Here is a 17,127-nt window from a genome sequence, read left to right on the forward strand (position 1 = left end):
TGAAAAGGTCTACTTGGCGTTTTAGAAGTGATATGACCACAAGAACTGGAAAACAAACGCAATACCACAATCCTATGTTCAAAAGATAAATGCTATACCTTTAAGCGTTTTTTTATATGTTATGTAGATCAGTTCACTCAACATAACGTTCGTCCCGGTTCGTAACAACATGGCGGGAAGATGATACGAAGAGACGAGTTGAAGAACGCTTCATTACTGAATCATGTGCATCGATCCTAAAGACAGATCTGTAGATGGCGTTCCAAACTGCTGTGACGGTGCCTCGGATTTCACGGACGATTAGCGACTACAACACCAGAACCAGTGCCGGCACCAGGCAAGGTAGGGTTTTCTGCCCGATGATCTTTGAGAGAACATAATCTCTTCTATAATCTTCTTGATATGGGGGTAATGGGACTACTTTTAGGGAGATTATCGGAATGTCTCTATGGATTTTCTTGCTGGATGGCTACGTAGATCAGGAACTGACCCAGTAAATTCCTGACCTGGTGTGGTTCTGTGGCCTTAATGCTACATAGAAAGCAAACATATGATGAAGAAAACAACATAAATCATTAACGATTTACCTTCAGCTAAGAAGTATTACTCCTGGCATGCTTTTAATCTGCTGGGCGGACGATATAGACATCGTTTTATATTTTCAAAGGTATCATTTCTCGTGCATTTCTTTATTTGATTTCTATGTTGTGACCTTCATATCATTGCATTCCATTATTGCTTTACTTCACCACGTACAATCGCAAAGTTTTATTGCCTCTCATGAGCCCCATTTCAATTGCACAACCTTCCAACGGCCTCCATAAAAAGCATCTTTAATTTAAGAAGTGGTTGAGTCCGCTAGCTCTATTGCCTATGGGAGTCCTAGTGACCTAGGCTTGTTATTGTCGACCTACTTGTAGCCAATAACTATCCTATAATTATTAATTCAATCAATGGCTATAGATGTTTTCCTGCAGGTCATGACCTGCCAACCACAAAGGGCATTCCCTTTCCACTGCCTTTTTATCAACACTGGGCATAGAATCTTTCAAATTTTGCATTAAGCAGTTGTAGTTACCAAGGGACTTCTACCGTGCAAACAGTTGCAAGCGCGTGCCTTAATGTTCTTTGCGACTAGTTATAATTACCACCTTATTTTTTGCAATTCAGGTGTCCACAATCTACCGATACTTTCGTATTCGGCAGTTGAACAATTAATTCAGTGGTAACACGTGATAGTCACCTTACTTTCCTCATCTATCCCCTGAAGTATTTATATTCTTCGCTACACAATGCTGTTTCCTCTCTCTAGTGCCGTCCTGTCACTTCCTTTTGTTAAGGTAGTCACTCTCTCCCCGAGATCTCCACTGTGATACCACCAAAGTACGCGGTGCGTCACCCAACGGGGTCTGTCTCACCGATTATTTAAGCATAAACGTGTTATTAGTCGGAACGATATTTACATACTTTACTGTTTCATTGCTCGCAAAATCACAAACGTACATAGGCAGGGGGGTAACACGTGCCTCTCCCTAAATATAGAACAATTTGTTGCATTTTTAAAAAGAAATTTAGAATGTAGAGGCAACAACACATTTTATACACTGATTCCGCGAGAAAAGGGAACGTGTGGTTAATTACCCGTATGGTAAAATATTTTGATTTAGTTCCTAACATTTTTGCCATTTCAACTGACAATTGTTTTCTACCGTATTTGAATATTTACTTCATCTGTCTCCCAACGACTAAAATGTTGTCAACATTTCTGTCCTTGATTAGTTGGAAATTTGAAAATACTAATCAAGCAACAATCCAACCAAACTATACCAACATGTCCATCTGTCGCCAAACATGATACCACAAACTATTGTATATTAAACCTCTTTTCTGTTCGGTTTATCGTCCAGAAACAGTTATTCGGCGCAGTGATCGCTAAGAGCACGTGATACACTTGACACCGTACAAATCATCGTTGCCAGACTGCGCACAGACGGATATACAGGCATGCTAGATATGGGGCAAACACATTTAGACTCCGCCCTTGGCAATTAACAGACTAAAACCATCATTTTTGCAACGGAAGACGGATATGCCGTGATAAAGGCAGTGAGTTGTAGACATGTGTATTAACACCTCTTTGTATAGGACCATATATCATTGGATGAAACACGAGGTTTGTTGATGAATGCGCACGCGTACGCGCACGCAGTCATGTGGCTATCTAACTATTGCTGTCATGTGTAATGGAGTCCAAGCTCAATGGGCGGCAGACTGTATCATTCCCTGACAGAACAATCTATCATTTCATTTGTAATAAATGGATTTTGTGACGAACTCAAAGCAGCCGGCGGCATGAGCGCTACTAAACATATTTAGTCCTGCAGCGAGACCAGCAGACCCTAAAATCACCATTCTTTCCTAGTCAATAGCCATTTACGAGAGATGCTCTTTGAATACCGACAGAAATAACAGCCAAATGGCTCTTGTGTAGGACAGAGGGTACATCTATAATCACGTTTAATGTAGGAGCTTTCCGACCACTCGGTAGGCCCGCCGTTCGGACATGAAATGTGGGTCTTGGCGCGGAGTCAATAGTACCAAGATGCCTTGTGGATTATTTCAAATCATAGTTCTTATGACTCAGTTTTAAGATATAATGCAGGCTCTCTGTTTTTATTGAATAAGCCTTAATATAGATACACCAAAAAAAATTACTCAAGCAACTGGATAAAATTTTCAAAATGTTATCCTGTTGCTTGATTAACTATTTTTTGCGTATCTTACTACCTGGATGTCTAACCTTCATCAACGTACTTAGTATAGATGTTCGATCGGCTGAAACTTTTGACTTTTGAAAATTGTGCCTAAAATTACCAACAATCTCAACATCACGGTAAGAGGATTACATGTAATTTATATATAAGAGATTGCTGCTTTCGATTCCATTGATTCTGAGTACCATTGAAAATGCTTAGAGACATTTGTCTTTAAACCCCTGTGCTGCCATATATAAAAGGATAGAACTCGTCAGATAGGAAACCAAATCTGATGATCAATGGAAAATTCTATCGATTTCGATTCATCATCCTCTATTTTTCATCATAGTCATGTGGATAATGGAAGAGAAGAAAACAACATTTGAAATATTTCGTTTTTTTTCTTCTTTTAGTTCTGTAATCAGTTGCCGCCGTGATGCCATTAACACCAACTCAGATATTCGCGCCGAGGAAACGATCCGGAAAATGGCCAATTACCACCGTGCATGACTTAGCCAGATATAGCTAACCACGAAATTGAAGTATAAACAAAGATCCTCATTTAACACGGCGCAGCTACCCTTTTATCGTTCTATTAATCCTGTAGATTGCGGTTGCATCATTAGTTTAAATCACCAGAGAAGCTTCTGGCACAGCATTATATACCTGGAAGGCTCGCAAACGCCAGAGGCCAACTCCCTTAAGCGTGTGAACGAACCAGGAAAACATGTGTGTTAAAAATATCACCCATCGGACACTTTTGCTCTCAGTCTAATGGAGCAAGATGGTTGTAAAATAACCCCTGTCAGTGCCAAGGGAAGCCTAGTGTCTAAATGACATTTCAGCAGATTTGAATACATTGTTTTGTTTTTCTGAGATATAAAGACGCTACGCTGAGCAGACGTGAAGTATAGGACTACCGAGGGTCACCCAACTGTATAATGTTTCAAGATCACAATCACGGTGACTATCAAAGAACATGACCGACTCATAGACCGTCGTATCCCATTAAGGTATAAAGTGTAATTCTATCATCCATTGCACGAGGGACTCTTCTTAGGGTGTAGCAGTGAATCTGAGGGTCCTCAAAAACACGTCAGAACCCAATTTTTGTGACAAAACCATATTCAGTACCTAAAATGTAATAGATAGGGAATAAAGGGCCTTTAGCGACATTTATGCCGAAGGCCATGTTAGTAATAAAGATCAATTCATAGTCATTTTTGGGCAGACCAATTTTGTATTTTAGGAACTAATGATAATGAGGAACAATAGTCAACATCACATCAATGGTACATGGTGTTAAGGTGATTTTGAGCACCCATTGATTATAACCTACTAGATATATGTCTACAATACAAATTAATCTTACACTCAAGGAACAAACGCATAGATTGATTTGAATGTATAAAATGATGAAGGTAACCCACCAGCTAGGGTGATACTTAGTATCCCCGCGATGGTCGTATAGACAACAACGGTCGGTTCAGCCATCTTCCTATCTGTCCTCCGGTTCCCAGAGCTGCGTTACACCGCTGTCTCCCTGTCCGCTACTGCCGAGAGGTGTAATTCCTCAACATTGCACGTCAATGATCCTGCAAGAAAAGGGATAGGTAAGGCCCATCATTTCTGATTTGTCCTTTCACAAAAAAATCGATTGAAGTCAACTTTGGTTAGGCATGCGGTCTGCTCTTGATATTACCTGATGGACATCTAAACTAGTGGATAGAAATAGCTCGTATTCCGAGGAAGCTGACAGCAACTCAACTCCGTACCGCACAGGGCGTCAAGGTCATTGAGACTTGGGGGACGGACATACGAGTGCTAAATCTCCACACAGAGAGGCTTCCCTTTCCTCCCATTGCCCTTGCTGTCTGGTACTAGATCCAGGGCTGCCGGTCTGCGAAGAGGTGTTGTACCGTAACCCACACTGCGTACCCCCTAATGAGGTCCAATATTGGCGGCTCACATTAAATGATTGGTATCATTTAGTATTCCACCGAGGATATCCCATGGAAGCTGGGGGAGAAATGAAAATTCTGCCCGTGGTAATTCGGCGACAAGTCATTACGGCGTGTTTTCAATCATGCGATAAAAAGACCGATGGAACCAATGGGGTGAGAACGCACCCTCGAGGCAGGGCTCTTGAAAGGAACACAGCTTATCATGTACCGGCACAATAACTTTTTACTAGCGTTGCAAAAGATTGCCGCTTCAATTAAATAAAGAATTCGCTTGCAGTTACATGCAGAAAATCTTAATTAACAAACTTTAAAAAATACACTAAGAGCCAAGAATAGGAGCCGCACCGTGGATTGTAGATTACCTTATCGGTGAAGTGCAGGTTGCACAATTCTATTTCCGGTGTAACCTTTTTCTTTTTATCTTTTGAAGACTTACGAAACAGGAACGTATTTACTGTACGTTTTCTTCATATATATTCATTGCAAAGAGTTTCAATTTATGACGCTGAAACTTTGAATACCAACAGAAGGTCCTAAGATATGAAGTGATTCAACAAGCTGGATTAGTGGAATGGAAGGTGGCTCAATGTGACCAATTGTTGTAGCGTAAATAATACAAAAAGCTTCTGTAGTTGTATGATCAGTTTATTTCCTGTTAATCCCCTGTCACTTTTTATTAGTCATGGACGTAAGGATGTAGCGTAGCAAGTTGGGCTTGGTGCATAATGGCTGAAAGGAAATGTAGACCTGTACTTTAAGTTTGCTTGTGGTAGCATTTTATGACTCGAACCCATTCCATGTATTGTCTAGCAGAGATAAGTTACCGTTGTGATGATGGTTTTAAAATCCTAGTCTGACGTCAATGGCTGTACCTTTAGCGAGACACATTTATGTCAAGATTTGCAGAAGAGATAGACGATTTTCTAGCCTTTTCTTGATAGATTTCGATCTCTGAGTGGCTTGTGGTTGGCAAAATTACATTTGTCTAACTTTTCGTTTCTTGGCTGGACTTTGATCCACAATGTAAAAGTTTGCAGTATAAGACTACAAACCACGCAAAACTTGATTAAAAAGGTTCCTACTTTGTCTATGAAATTGTTCATCAAATATTTGGTCGCCTAGCGGTCGCAGCGATTTCGGTGATTTCGCAGCCTCTAGTAGAAAAGGGATATAAAGGCATTTAAATCGAACAGGCTTGTCACATATTTTGAAAGTTCAACTCCTCGTCGCCTTGACTTTAACGTTAGTGGTATGAGGGCTCATTTGCGAGGCAAGGCTAAGGGTGGCTATGATTCCACAGTATAACCCATGCCCAGCACGTGGAATAACATGTCCTACCTTAATCAATAACATGCAATCATGCAACACCTTTGCCCGGGAGCAACTGAATGCAAAACGCACAGGGACTGACTCTGAACCACACGTCTTATGATTGATAACATACTTTATTGTGTTGTAACATACGCCTAGCTTTCGTAATAACATCGCTACACTTATTGCGACTGCAAACGGTTTATGAAAAGTCAACTGTCACAGTGGTACTTAACATACTACGAACAGCTATTCTGTGTCTTGTATCTAATAAAGGCCCCCCCATTCCACTAGACGGCGATCGCGCTGCGCTCTCGCTGCGCTCTCGCTGCGCTCTCACTGCGACCTAAATCGGATTAGCCTTATCCTTGATTTCATAAATTGAATATCACGCATGATATTAAATTATGGCTGAAAAGACGAAAAAACACACAAAGCGTAGAAATGTTCTATTTATCTTTGGAATTCGTTGAGAGCTTTGCTAGATTTAAGGTCCTAGCGGAATGGGAGTATTAGTGACAATTGCCCGACAAACTATGAATGGTAAATGAGGAAAACGCAGGATAATAAACCACCAGGGGGATTTGTAGCTTCTAGATAAAATTGATGAAATGGTGCACTTTATATTTTCTAAATTTTATTACGTTACTGGGGTATTGGTAATCAATAATGCAAAATTGTCATAAAGACGATAATATATTGTACTTGAGGGAAGGGATGTAAAACAGATGTTTCACATTATCGTTGTCATACAGATTGATTTCAAGAAACACATAAATTAGGTATTATAACACTAATAAAGTAACACCACGTACGGTGAGCTATAGATATTTACCTCACAGGAGGCCGTTACAATAAACAAAAAAATAAATAAATAAACAATAATCTTGTCTTAGAAAAGTTGGTAGAATTCGTGGCTTAGGGAAAATTATAGCGCTGACAAGGTATTTGACCTGTTTTTACTTAATTTGTCTTTCTTAGAACAGTTGATAGATACACTAGAAAGCTTCATGGTTATCAACCCGCCGTTAATTTTCGATGAGATGTTCTTTCCTTCAACCATGTAAAATGGAATAGCCATCAAATACATCAGGGTCCTGTCTATAAGATGGCTTTAAGAAAAATCGGACTGTCAGGATGTGGGATAACAAGTCATTTGAGGTGAAAAGCTATAAGCCGCAGCATACGAAGCTGGTAAGTTACGCCGAAGGGTAGGTTCAACCGGATGATAACCAATACTTCTTATATGGTATGAGAAATATATTTGATTTCCATGCATTTATGAGTAAGTCTGTTGATAAGGTCTTCTTTCGAAATAAGAACCGAATTGCATAACAATCATTTTATCATCCTATCGTAAAATATAAGGAAATGGTATTTTGAAATTACCATAAATGTCTCTGGTATTAACTCGGGATTAGCTTGCATGATTGTAAAAGAATGTCAAATTCCTTAATCATAATTTACCCGATCAAGTTACCTCACATGAACCTTATCTACCTGTCAAAACGTTATTTACATGTAATATTCAAAATGCCAAAGGTTCAGTTAGGACAAAGTCACACAAGATTAATGAACAGGCCTATGACAACGATGAGGTACTCGATTAGTTCTCTAAACCTCAAGGACATGCCCTTGCCTATGGCCATGTGTGTAAGTTTGAGTAAGCTACAGACGAAAATGGTGCCATCATTTATTGAGGAATAGAAAAGACGCCTTCATTCTGCTTGTGAGTATTCAGCGTCTTATTTTATCCCACCTTCTTAAAGGCAAAACTTAACTATGTTCGAAATGTCAGACGTGATGCAATATTGTATATCAGTACACCATGGGAAATATTTCACGGTAATTTTATTTCCCGCTGACGTATAGAGAGATGTAAATCATATTTTGTCACTTGTAGCTCTATTTTCTTCCTACATGTTAGATGACTGCCATCATCAAATCAATTTCGACATGACATTGAAATTTGCCACACATTATATACGGTTACGCAGCGTTTGAATAGGCTTTTGAAAAGAATGATTCTTAGGATTGACAATTTTCCCATATAAAGGCAGTACCTTGACATATTAAGGCAACTGTAACACTCTCTTCCATGTACTAAAAGGTATATGAAATGACAAACACCTCTGTCAAAAAAATAGAAAGGATACAAAGTTACCGTATGTGCTCGTCATGAGTTGTACTTCTCAACGCTATAAAATGAATCAGTTCACAGCTTGATGCAATTCAAACTTAGCCCCAATAACTCTTTAAGTTTTTTTGATGAGCAGATTGATGAGGCTTATACATATCAAACTATCTAGGGTTGCTTCAAAGCGTCTGGTAATTGCATTTGAAGACAAATTTGCGGGAAATTGGTTGACATCGAGTGCTTAATGAACACACAACTCGGCCATTCGTCATGTTTGACAAATTTGCCATCGCGACACAGCTGGTAACCATTCAGATCATTGCCGTATGGAAGCATATTAGGTGTTCATGACTGGATCTGCCTGTTCTTTCAATTGATTCATCACAATAATCTAATCATTTTTAATTCAAAGTTCTGTCGACAAATTAAGTATTTGGCTAGTTGAAAGTTAGATGCTTGACAGTGTGATCTTTCTTCTCTAGATCGATATGCCAATGTTTTACTGCAAAGAGAAAGATATAACTAACCCAACGAAGATCATGGTCTGAAATACAATCTCATATCAAAATGATAAAATCAAGTCGACATACGGAGAAAAGATACCAAGGTGACTGTTAGTCATACATTACCCTGGACCTATAGGGCCTGACTCTAAGCAGATAGGTTATATAGACCTCTTGATACATCTAGCAAAGAACATTTTTTCAGATACGTAAAGCAATGAAATCCTCATAAAACCTGTCAAAATTGCAGAGACCTGATGAGCATGACAAATATCAAGACACAGGTTTTAATTTTGTAGCGCTACAACAGCACAAAGAGGTCGTGGCAACAGCCCTCAGACGAGTGGTTGATGACTCTATTTCATATTCGCCCTCACGAACCCTGGTAATTACATAGACCATGATTTGTTGCAGTTTCAGCCTGCAGCATGGTAACTGATCAGGGTACAGCTGACTAACAGTGCATAGTAGATTACTGCTTGTAAGAGTAAGACCAGCAGCATGTCTTAATCAACGGCCCTCAATTTACCATCTGGAAGGAATCACACCAATAACTCGTATACGAGCAACTAACTTTTCAGATTCAATATCACTGCTACAAGACAGAACTTTTCTGTAGAACCTCTGATGTCCACAAATAGACGGCACTCAACTCACAAAGTTTAGACACATAGGAATAATATGCGCTACTGATATAAATATTGAAATGATTGTACACGAGCAACTAACTTTTAAAATTTGAAATTACTGCTGCAAGACAGAACATTTCTGTATGAAATAAAAGATATACAGTAATAAAGATGACACTCAGTTCACAGCATTTCGACACGTAAAATTATATTTGCTGCAGATATAGATATCAAAATGATTTTCAAATTTGAAATTACTGTTGCAAGACAACTTTTCTGTAGAAACTAAAGGTATCCACACAAATTGTCAAAAAGTATAAAATCTCTTACACATATGATTGCAACAAATTAAAAATGATTCTAAATCATGACAATAACAACCCTAACGGTGACTTGGAATGGACTAACTTTGAATTGAAAATTACTGCTTCAAGACAAGAAACTAAAATATCCACAGATATATAAAACTTAGCTCACAAAGTTTAGAGACGTAGGAGTAATAATTGCTGCTGATATTAAACGGAAATGGCATATAAACTAGGTAAGTTTGCTGGAGGCGTTGTAATAGAAAACTGTATTTAACATAATTCTAATATGAATAATCCATTGAAACTGCAAATTTGATCACTATATTGTGTAAATATCCACATACATAGAAAAAACACTCAGCTCACAAAGTTTAGAGACGTAGGATTAATATTTATGGCTTATGTTAAACGGCAGTGGTATAAACTAGGTAAGTTTGCCGGAGGCAATGTCATAGAAAACTTAATTTAACAATTCTAATGTAAACGATCCATTGAAACTGCCAGTTTGATCACTATATAGTGTGCATGTTAGTCGTAAGTCGCTCTTCAACATATGTGCCTTTGGCAATCGACTGACATGCGACTAGAAAGATGCATCCCATAGGACATGATAATCTACGTTGTAATATAATGTTCATAACGCTTATGGAAAAGGTTACATACTGTACAAGTCAAAACTAAGTGATCGGTTTATCAATTAACTTTTTGATTAGACTCTCTGTGTAATCTCAACATCCTTACAGCATAGTTGATTAATGAGATATTCGGCGTATGGAATGGACTATGTTAATATAGGTACACTTTAGTAACGTGGTAGATATATTTGTTATTGTTTTCGCCAAATTTACCCTTAACACAATGGCACGGGAGTCTAATATGTTTTCGCGACAACATACAGTTAAATCGTTTGAGAGAAATGTGCATTGTCATTAATGAGGCTCAGAAGACTACATATAGGGCGTTTATAAAAATTAGGTGCTGCACTTTAATTGCTTTGCAGTAAGGATTGATTTAATTCACAATTATCAATCTCTAGGGCTTAATTACTTCGGTATTTGTTCTGTATGTATGTTGTCGCTGTCATTTCAAGCAACACTAGTGTCATCAATTATTTAAAGATTGATGATACGGCCAGCCTGAGGAGAATGAACTCGATCCGATCATTTTCTATTCGTGTTGAGTCTCATCATAATTTCCTAGGAAACATGAATAATGAGTTCCTTCTGAAATACAGTATGCGTTAATTTTCGAGTGCAAAGTGAAATAGTATGACATTTGCTATTTTCTAAAAAAAGATAAAGTTCGAGTTAACACGTTTTTATGTTTCTGTTGGTGCCATAGTAAAAAGACACAATACTATTTCCCATTCTTCGCAACGTAAACTATACTCAATCATGTACATACTTGCTCAACTAGGTCATTCACACGACAAAGATTAAACATAGCCCTACCATTAGGCCTAGACTGTAATCTACAGAAAGGTTGGACCATTTTCTACCCACTCCCGCGGGTGCCTCTACCCCTAATCCGAAAACTTAGTACACTTCCTTATCTCCCTTGATTCTTTGTGAACATCAATCAAGAAATGGGTCGTTTTAAGTGCGACATGGAATCTTCTCATTGATCTTCCATCAAGCAGGGAGCTGCCTCAGATTGAATGGTAATCCTATGAGCTTTAAAGCCTGCGTCTAGTGAAAGACAGACCTTGTAGCAAACGACGCATGTGACGGTTTGCCACCTGGGTACTACCTCCATCATGCAAGAGTCAGACGTATTTCTAAAGACAGCTTAAGATGATTTTTATTACTTACAGTCAGTGTCATCCAAGGTAAAAGTCCGCAGATTAAACACACAGATATAGCTTCACAGCGTGGGAGCAGTTGTTTTATTGGGAACTCGGCGATAAGAAGAGAAAGATACCATGATTGTTTTGAAACTGACGGGAATATAGTGATGACTCAATGATTTACAACATTATGTGGTGTATCAAATTCAGGATAACGTTTCTAATGGAAAATTCATCTTTGTGTGCATAGGCTAGAGATGATGATATTCATGTTATCATAGTCCACCGTATGGTTTTTTTCATTACTGTTTAGGATCGAAAGCAAAGATAGCAACTTCATGTTAATCCGTTGAGCACCTAAATCAATCGGGAGCCAGGGTGTCTACCTTAGTACCGTACATCATCATGGACATCAATTATACTTATCACAAGGGCCGTAAAAGCTTAAGCTTGAAGGACATATCACTAGGTAGACGAACAGCTAACTAGGGTATCTCTGTGACGTCTGCTTTAGACTATAAACCTTTTTTTAACGTTACATATCACACTGGTCAAACAAAGCATTGCCAACATTGGTGAAAAAGATTGCTGGTCATTTAATTGACATACCATGGGTTTTCCTCAAGGTACAGTTTGTGACCAACTTTTAAATTGAAGACGTTTAAAGACGTTTTGGTTTTAAGTCACGCTGAAGTTAAGTTTTTCAAAGTTTCATCTTTTAGAGTTCATTTTATTTTGCTCTCAATTGTGAGTAGGATGCCTTTGATTCTTCACCAACCCACGGCGCCGAAGGGACCGCTGGGTGCTGCAAAAACAGCCAGAGTTTAGAAGGAGAAACTGAATAAATTGGCGACCCCTACCACGACTAAAAGAATATGGCTCCTTTGACGACAGTCTAGGCTTTTCCCAATGACGTCCAGACTGCGCACACACGCTAGGGGAGTCTTATGAAACTTTAACCAGGATCCTTATTTACTGGGACATTAGGTCCACTACCTGAACTCCTCATTTCACTCCCGCAGAGACAAGTAACTAAGGAGAGGTTTTCCCTGGACAGCTCCATTTGCGTCTTCACCACCTGTACAGTGACCTGGTCAATCTCATTCAGATGCGATGGCCTGGCTAGACCCCATTCAGGTGGAAGTGCTATTTCCACCGTCGGCATATTAACCGATTCACGAAGAGAGAATTCCATGCACACTATTGGTCTCCGGGGACTATTTTCAAGGCCTGAAAACCAACGTGTTACATGCCATTGGTATTTTACTCACTGCACTGGATAGTCTTACTGCGTACCGTTTGTACATTAGAAAAGCTAATAGGATTCCAAGACCCAATGTCACATGGAATCGATGAAATATTTCCTACAGCAGTAAAAGCAAAACAAAATCTATGGTAGGCTATAACAAACGAGATATCAAAATTGATGCTAGGAATAGATGGCATGCATGTAAAATGTGGTAAATTAAAGTCAAACCAGTACATTCAAAATCACTTGATGAGACCGAATCTTTTGACAAAGGCGCAAATCTAATATTTGGCCTAGGTAAATAAGCCTCTTCGAATATGGCCATTGATGAGGAAAATCTTGTTTTTTTATCCAAATTACTTTCATATTCAACAAAACTTGTTCAAGTTGATAAATATCGACACCTCTATGAGATATAAAAGGGTTATCATTCAGCTATTGCTAAATGAGATAAAAACTTTGCTCTTTTACAGCCCACAGCCGTCCAATACAATGATGTCATGGTGTTGACATGGCATTGCTTTACAAATACAATTATAGTAGAGCACACAAAAGTAGCACATCAAAAGTACAAACAGTGGCTAATGTATAAGTTTCTCTCACTATATATAGTACTTTTATTCAGGCAAGAAATACACCTTTGATGCGGTTACAGTAATAGCCTCCGTTCGGCAATATAACGTTAGACCAACGTCAAATGAATGGCTAATCTAATTGTTACCTTATATTCTGTATGGATTGCAACAAACCGAAACTTCTGGCAGTCTTTCTCTAGCCAAATGAAAATTCATTACGCTTTACCGTTGAACTTGTCGAAACATCAATTTCCATTCATTACGAGTTATGCGGAAGGCACCGAATGAAGTCCCCGCATGGATTTTATCAGGACTACGGCATATGGCGGCCGATGAAATAGAGTAGGGACCGTATGTCATAGTCTCTTACCTTGGTAATGGTGATCAAAACATGTCCCTGACACGACGATTAAACCTGCACTTTGAAAGCTAGTCAAGTAAACGTACGGAAGCCCGAGAGAAACAAACACCCAGGTACATTGCGTAAAACGGAGAGATCGTATCGTTCATACGCAGTCCAAAAAGACGTCACCCAAACTATAACTGACATTGATCCAATTGCCAAGAGGGCAACCGTAACCGATATTCTGTATGGCAGTGTATAGGCACGCCGTGGAGCCTTTTCAAAACAGAAAAGTACAGTTGGAATTGATGCTTGACAGAGACGAATAGCTGCAGTGAAAGATTAGCAGCGCCAGAGCGCTACTCTGGAAGAGATGTCGTGGCTTGGAACCAAACCATCCGTTCCCCTACAACTGTGACGCTGTGCTGCATTAAAGTTTAATGACGCTTCGTAAACCCTGGGGAGCGATAGCCTTTATCGTATATATGTGCCACAAGTTTCTCCACATGGCGGCGCACTGAAGTCTAAAATCATAGCGCAGCTGGCTCCATGTCTGCCGCATTCAACGAAGACTAACTGCACTCATGGGACCGATACAGAAGAACCTTCACACGACATACACTGAAATACATGATCTCCAATCTCCCAATAAAAGTAACGTTACGTGTTATAGAGTCGTAGGGCCCGCGGTAAACGATACTTTTCAAATCAAATTAAGTACTTAATGATACTTGTCTTACAGCGTTAAAAGGCCTGGGGACGATCTCAAAGTTAATATTGTTGGCAATGAAACTGCTCGTAAATAAAATACAACACCATTAGGTCACTATGCAATAAATATTGTTACAAGCTAAATGTATCACATTAACTTTTAATACATCATAACACCGACAAAATTGTAGGTCTAAGAGTCTTTAAGAATAATTCGATGATACTGTGAAGTGCAACTTTTTATCCGATATAACAACATATTTTCCTTATTTTGCAAGTTTTTTTAGAACGACCATACATGTAGCAATAGCTGATTAAAATCTTAATGCTCATCAAGCACCATTGCTTTGTGAAATCACCTGTTATGTGTGGTCAATCCAGTAAAAAGCCCTTAGAAGTGTACTAGCCTGATATTGATTAAAGACAATGCGTGTACGTACCTTAACGAAGCACGGAGATGCAGACGACAAGCGAGCCTTGTTACTCATCCAGTGTTGAGCGCATGACTGACGCGACCACGGGAGTTTTGCATGTGGTAAGTTGGAAGAGTCCATTCCTCTTGATACAAAGACAGAAACGCGTCTCGACAACATACGATATCGTTAACAATCACAATCCATATTAGAGCAACGAAAGGCAGTTGCATATGCATTAGATACATCAACGTAGCTGTAACTTAGAGACCTCCCAGATTTCTCTGACATTGATTAATCTGACATTGCACTCATGGAACATTCCGATGTTATCTTGCACATCCATCTGGAGAACCCCAATCGGCACAAAGGATGATGTGATAAAAGTTTCAGCGACATTGAAGCCAGTATCAGACAGTGGCAAGAGCAAACTAAATTATACATATCATCTCGACGGGATATGACACTATGTATGAACCTTAGAAATGCATAGAAAAAATAACAGTTGACTAAATATCTAGTGTAACAGTACAACTTTGAAAATATCCAAATTTGCTGTATACAAAAAGGAACGAACCTTTACGAGAAATAAAACAACAAAAAAATCCGTTGTATAGGTCACATGCATTAGAGCTAAAGCAGAAGCCAAACCCGTCTCGCCACCCAGTCACCCAAGCAGATTGAATGAGACTTAGATAAATCACAGGCGCCGCCGCACATGCAAACATATGCTGATCCCCGTACAATTGTTCTATTTCGGTTCGCCAGTCCCGGCAGCGCCATGCATTCAAATCGTTGTAGTCTGGCAGTCACCGGTCTCGGTCTAGACCAGAAGCGAGTCCGCGTACTGCTGGCTTTTGTGACCTTCACGGTTATGCCCTTTACTAACGGTTCACATATAAACAAAGTCATCACAGACTGTCGCCTCATGCGTCAGTAGTGACGGCTGAAATTATGTCTCACTTGTGACTACCGACAACTTCAAGGCGGCAATACAAGATGAACCTCAAAAAAAAAGGAAGGTCACATACGAGGTTGATCAATAAGGTGTTGTGTGCCTCACCCAAAAATAAGGTGCAAAACTCAATTTTTTTAAATATTTTTAAAGTATAAAGTATTTTATGAAAGTCTACTTAAAATTCAAATCATTGTGATCATCGCTTTGCAGACGACACCCACAGTGCAGTAACGTTAAGTTAGAAGGATAAAGGCATGGGTAATTGAGCTGCGACCTGAGGTGTGCCAACTTGCTCTGCTGAAAGTCGGATACCCACTTCTTTTTAGTTGAAATAAGAAGGGAATCTTCATAAAACATTTTGACAGTGTCTTCGAAGATTTTATGCCGATTCAAGCCATGAGGAACTCGACCCACACAGCTCTGATCACAGTGCACCCTTGTTTTTCTCGTCACTTACTTCTAGTTTTCAAATGGTCGTCGACTAAAAAGTATTGACCACAATAATTTGAAGTTTGGTGGATATTACTAAAAGATGTCATACTACATAATTATGCCCCAAAATGAATGAATGAATGTTTATTTCCGTGTCCTGCGACAAAAGTCGCCCAGCCCATACGGGCTTATAAGACACCATACATAAGAATACATAAACTTGAGGAATGTAGGAGGTACAGTAGTAAATAATGATAATCAGAAATAAGTCATAATAATAGCAGTGCTGAGTAACAAAATAATATGAGCATAATAAAGTGGAAACACAAAAAGGGACACACCTGGTACAATGATTCAATTCAAGAAAGCAAGTCGTAAATGAACATAAATTAAATTCAAGTTAAAAGTTGTTGAAGGTAACACACGTATATCAACTCAGTATATAACAGTCAAAACAGTATATGACAGGGTAGAGACAAAACCAGACAAAGCCAAAACTAGATGCAAAATAGGATCAAATCATTCCATTGAAGTTTTTTGTTGTTGTTGTTGTTGTTGTTGTTGTTGTTGTCTTGTTATGAGCAGATGTAGTGCTTACGTTCCCTCCAAGCCTTTTGAATGTATGAAGCAATTTCAAATACCCCCTCCGTGAATAACCAGTTAAGTTTTGTTTCATCTCTTTCCCAAATTATATCAGGTCTCTTGTTGTACATTTTGTTGAACAGTGTTTGGCGTAAACTGTCGTAAAAAGGGCAATAAAATAGGAAATGGACCTCATTTTCAATTTCATGTGGATTACACAGTAGACAAATTCTATCATCCTCAGGAATGGCATTAAATCTTCCTGTTTCAATAGACAAAGGTAATATGCCCGCTCTCAGCTGGGCACACAGAGATCTCTGGGCTCTTGTAAGAGGGAGTGTAACATATCTCTCCGGAGAGAATGAGTCTTTTATCAGTGCATACGTTCTTAGTTTTGGCTACTTTTGAGATGTGAACTTTTTTCTGGGTGAGGCCGAGGACTTATTGATCACCGCTCGTACTTCTGAAAA

The 17,127-nt window shown here is 39.0% G+C and overlaps 1 protein-coding gene across 3 annotated transcripts in view; it reads right to left on the reverse strand.

Moving 5' to 3' along the window:
• LOC136436813 (kin of IRRE-like protein 1) overlaps positions 1–17,127 on the reverse strand; it is a 53,893-nt gene that overhangs the window by 17,453 nt on the left and 19,313 nt on the right. Inside the window, exons 1-2 of one of the 3 annotated variants that reach the window (XM_066431158.1) lie at positions 14,713–14,827; positions 4,187–4,351 (exon numbers count right to left, since the gene is read on the reverse strand). In XM_066431158.1, the coding sequence (XP_066287255.1) occupies positions 4,187–4,250 (64 nt within the window). In that variant the 5' untranslated portion in view covers positions 4,251–4,351; positions 14,713–14,827. Of the gene's footprint in view, positions 1–4,186; positions 4,352–4,458; positions 4,701–14,712; positions 14,828–17,127 lie in introns of those variants that run through there. The other 2 variants (XM_066431175.1, XM_066431167.1) reach the window with 2 other exon arrangements.

Source organism: Branchiostoma lanceolatum, chromosome 1 (genome assembly GCF_035083965.1).
Source record: "Branchiostoma lanceolatum isolate klBraLanc5 chromosome 1, klBraLanc5.hap2, whole genome shotgun sequence".
In the NCBI taxonomy this organism is placed as follows: Eukaryota; Metazoa; Chordata; class Leptocardii; order Amphioxiformes; family Branchiostomatidae; genus Branchiostoma; species Branchiostoma lanceolatum.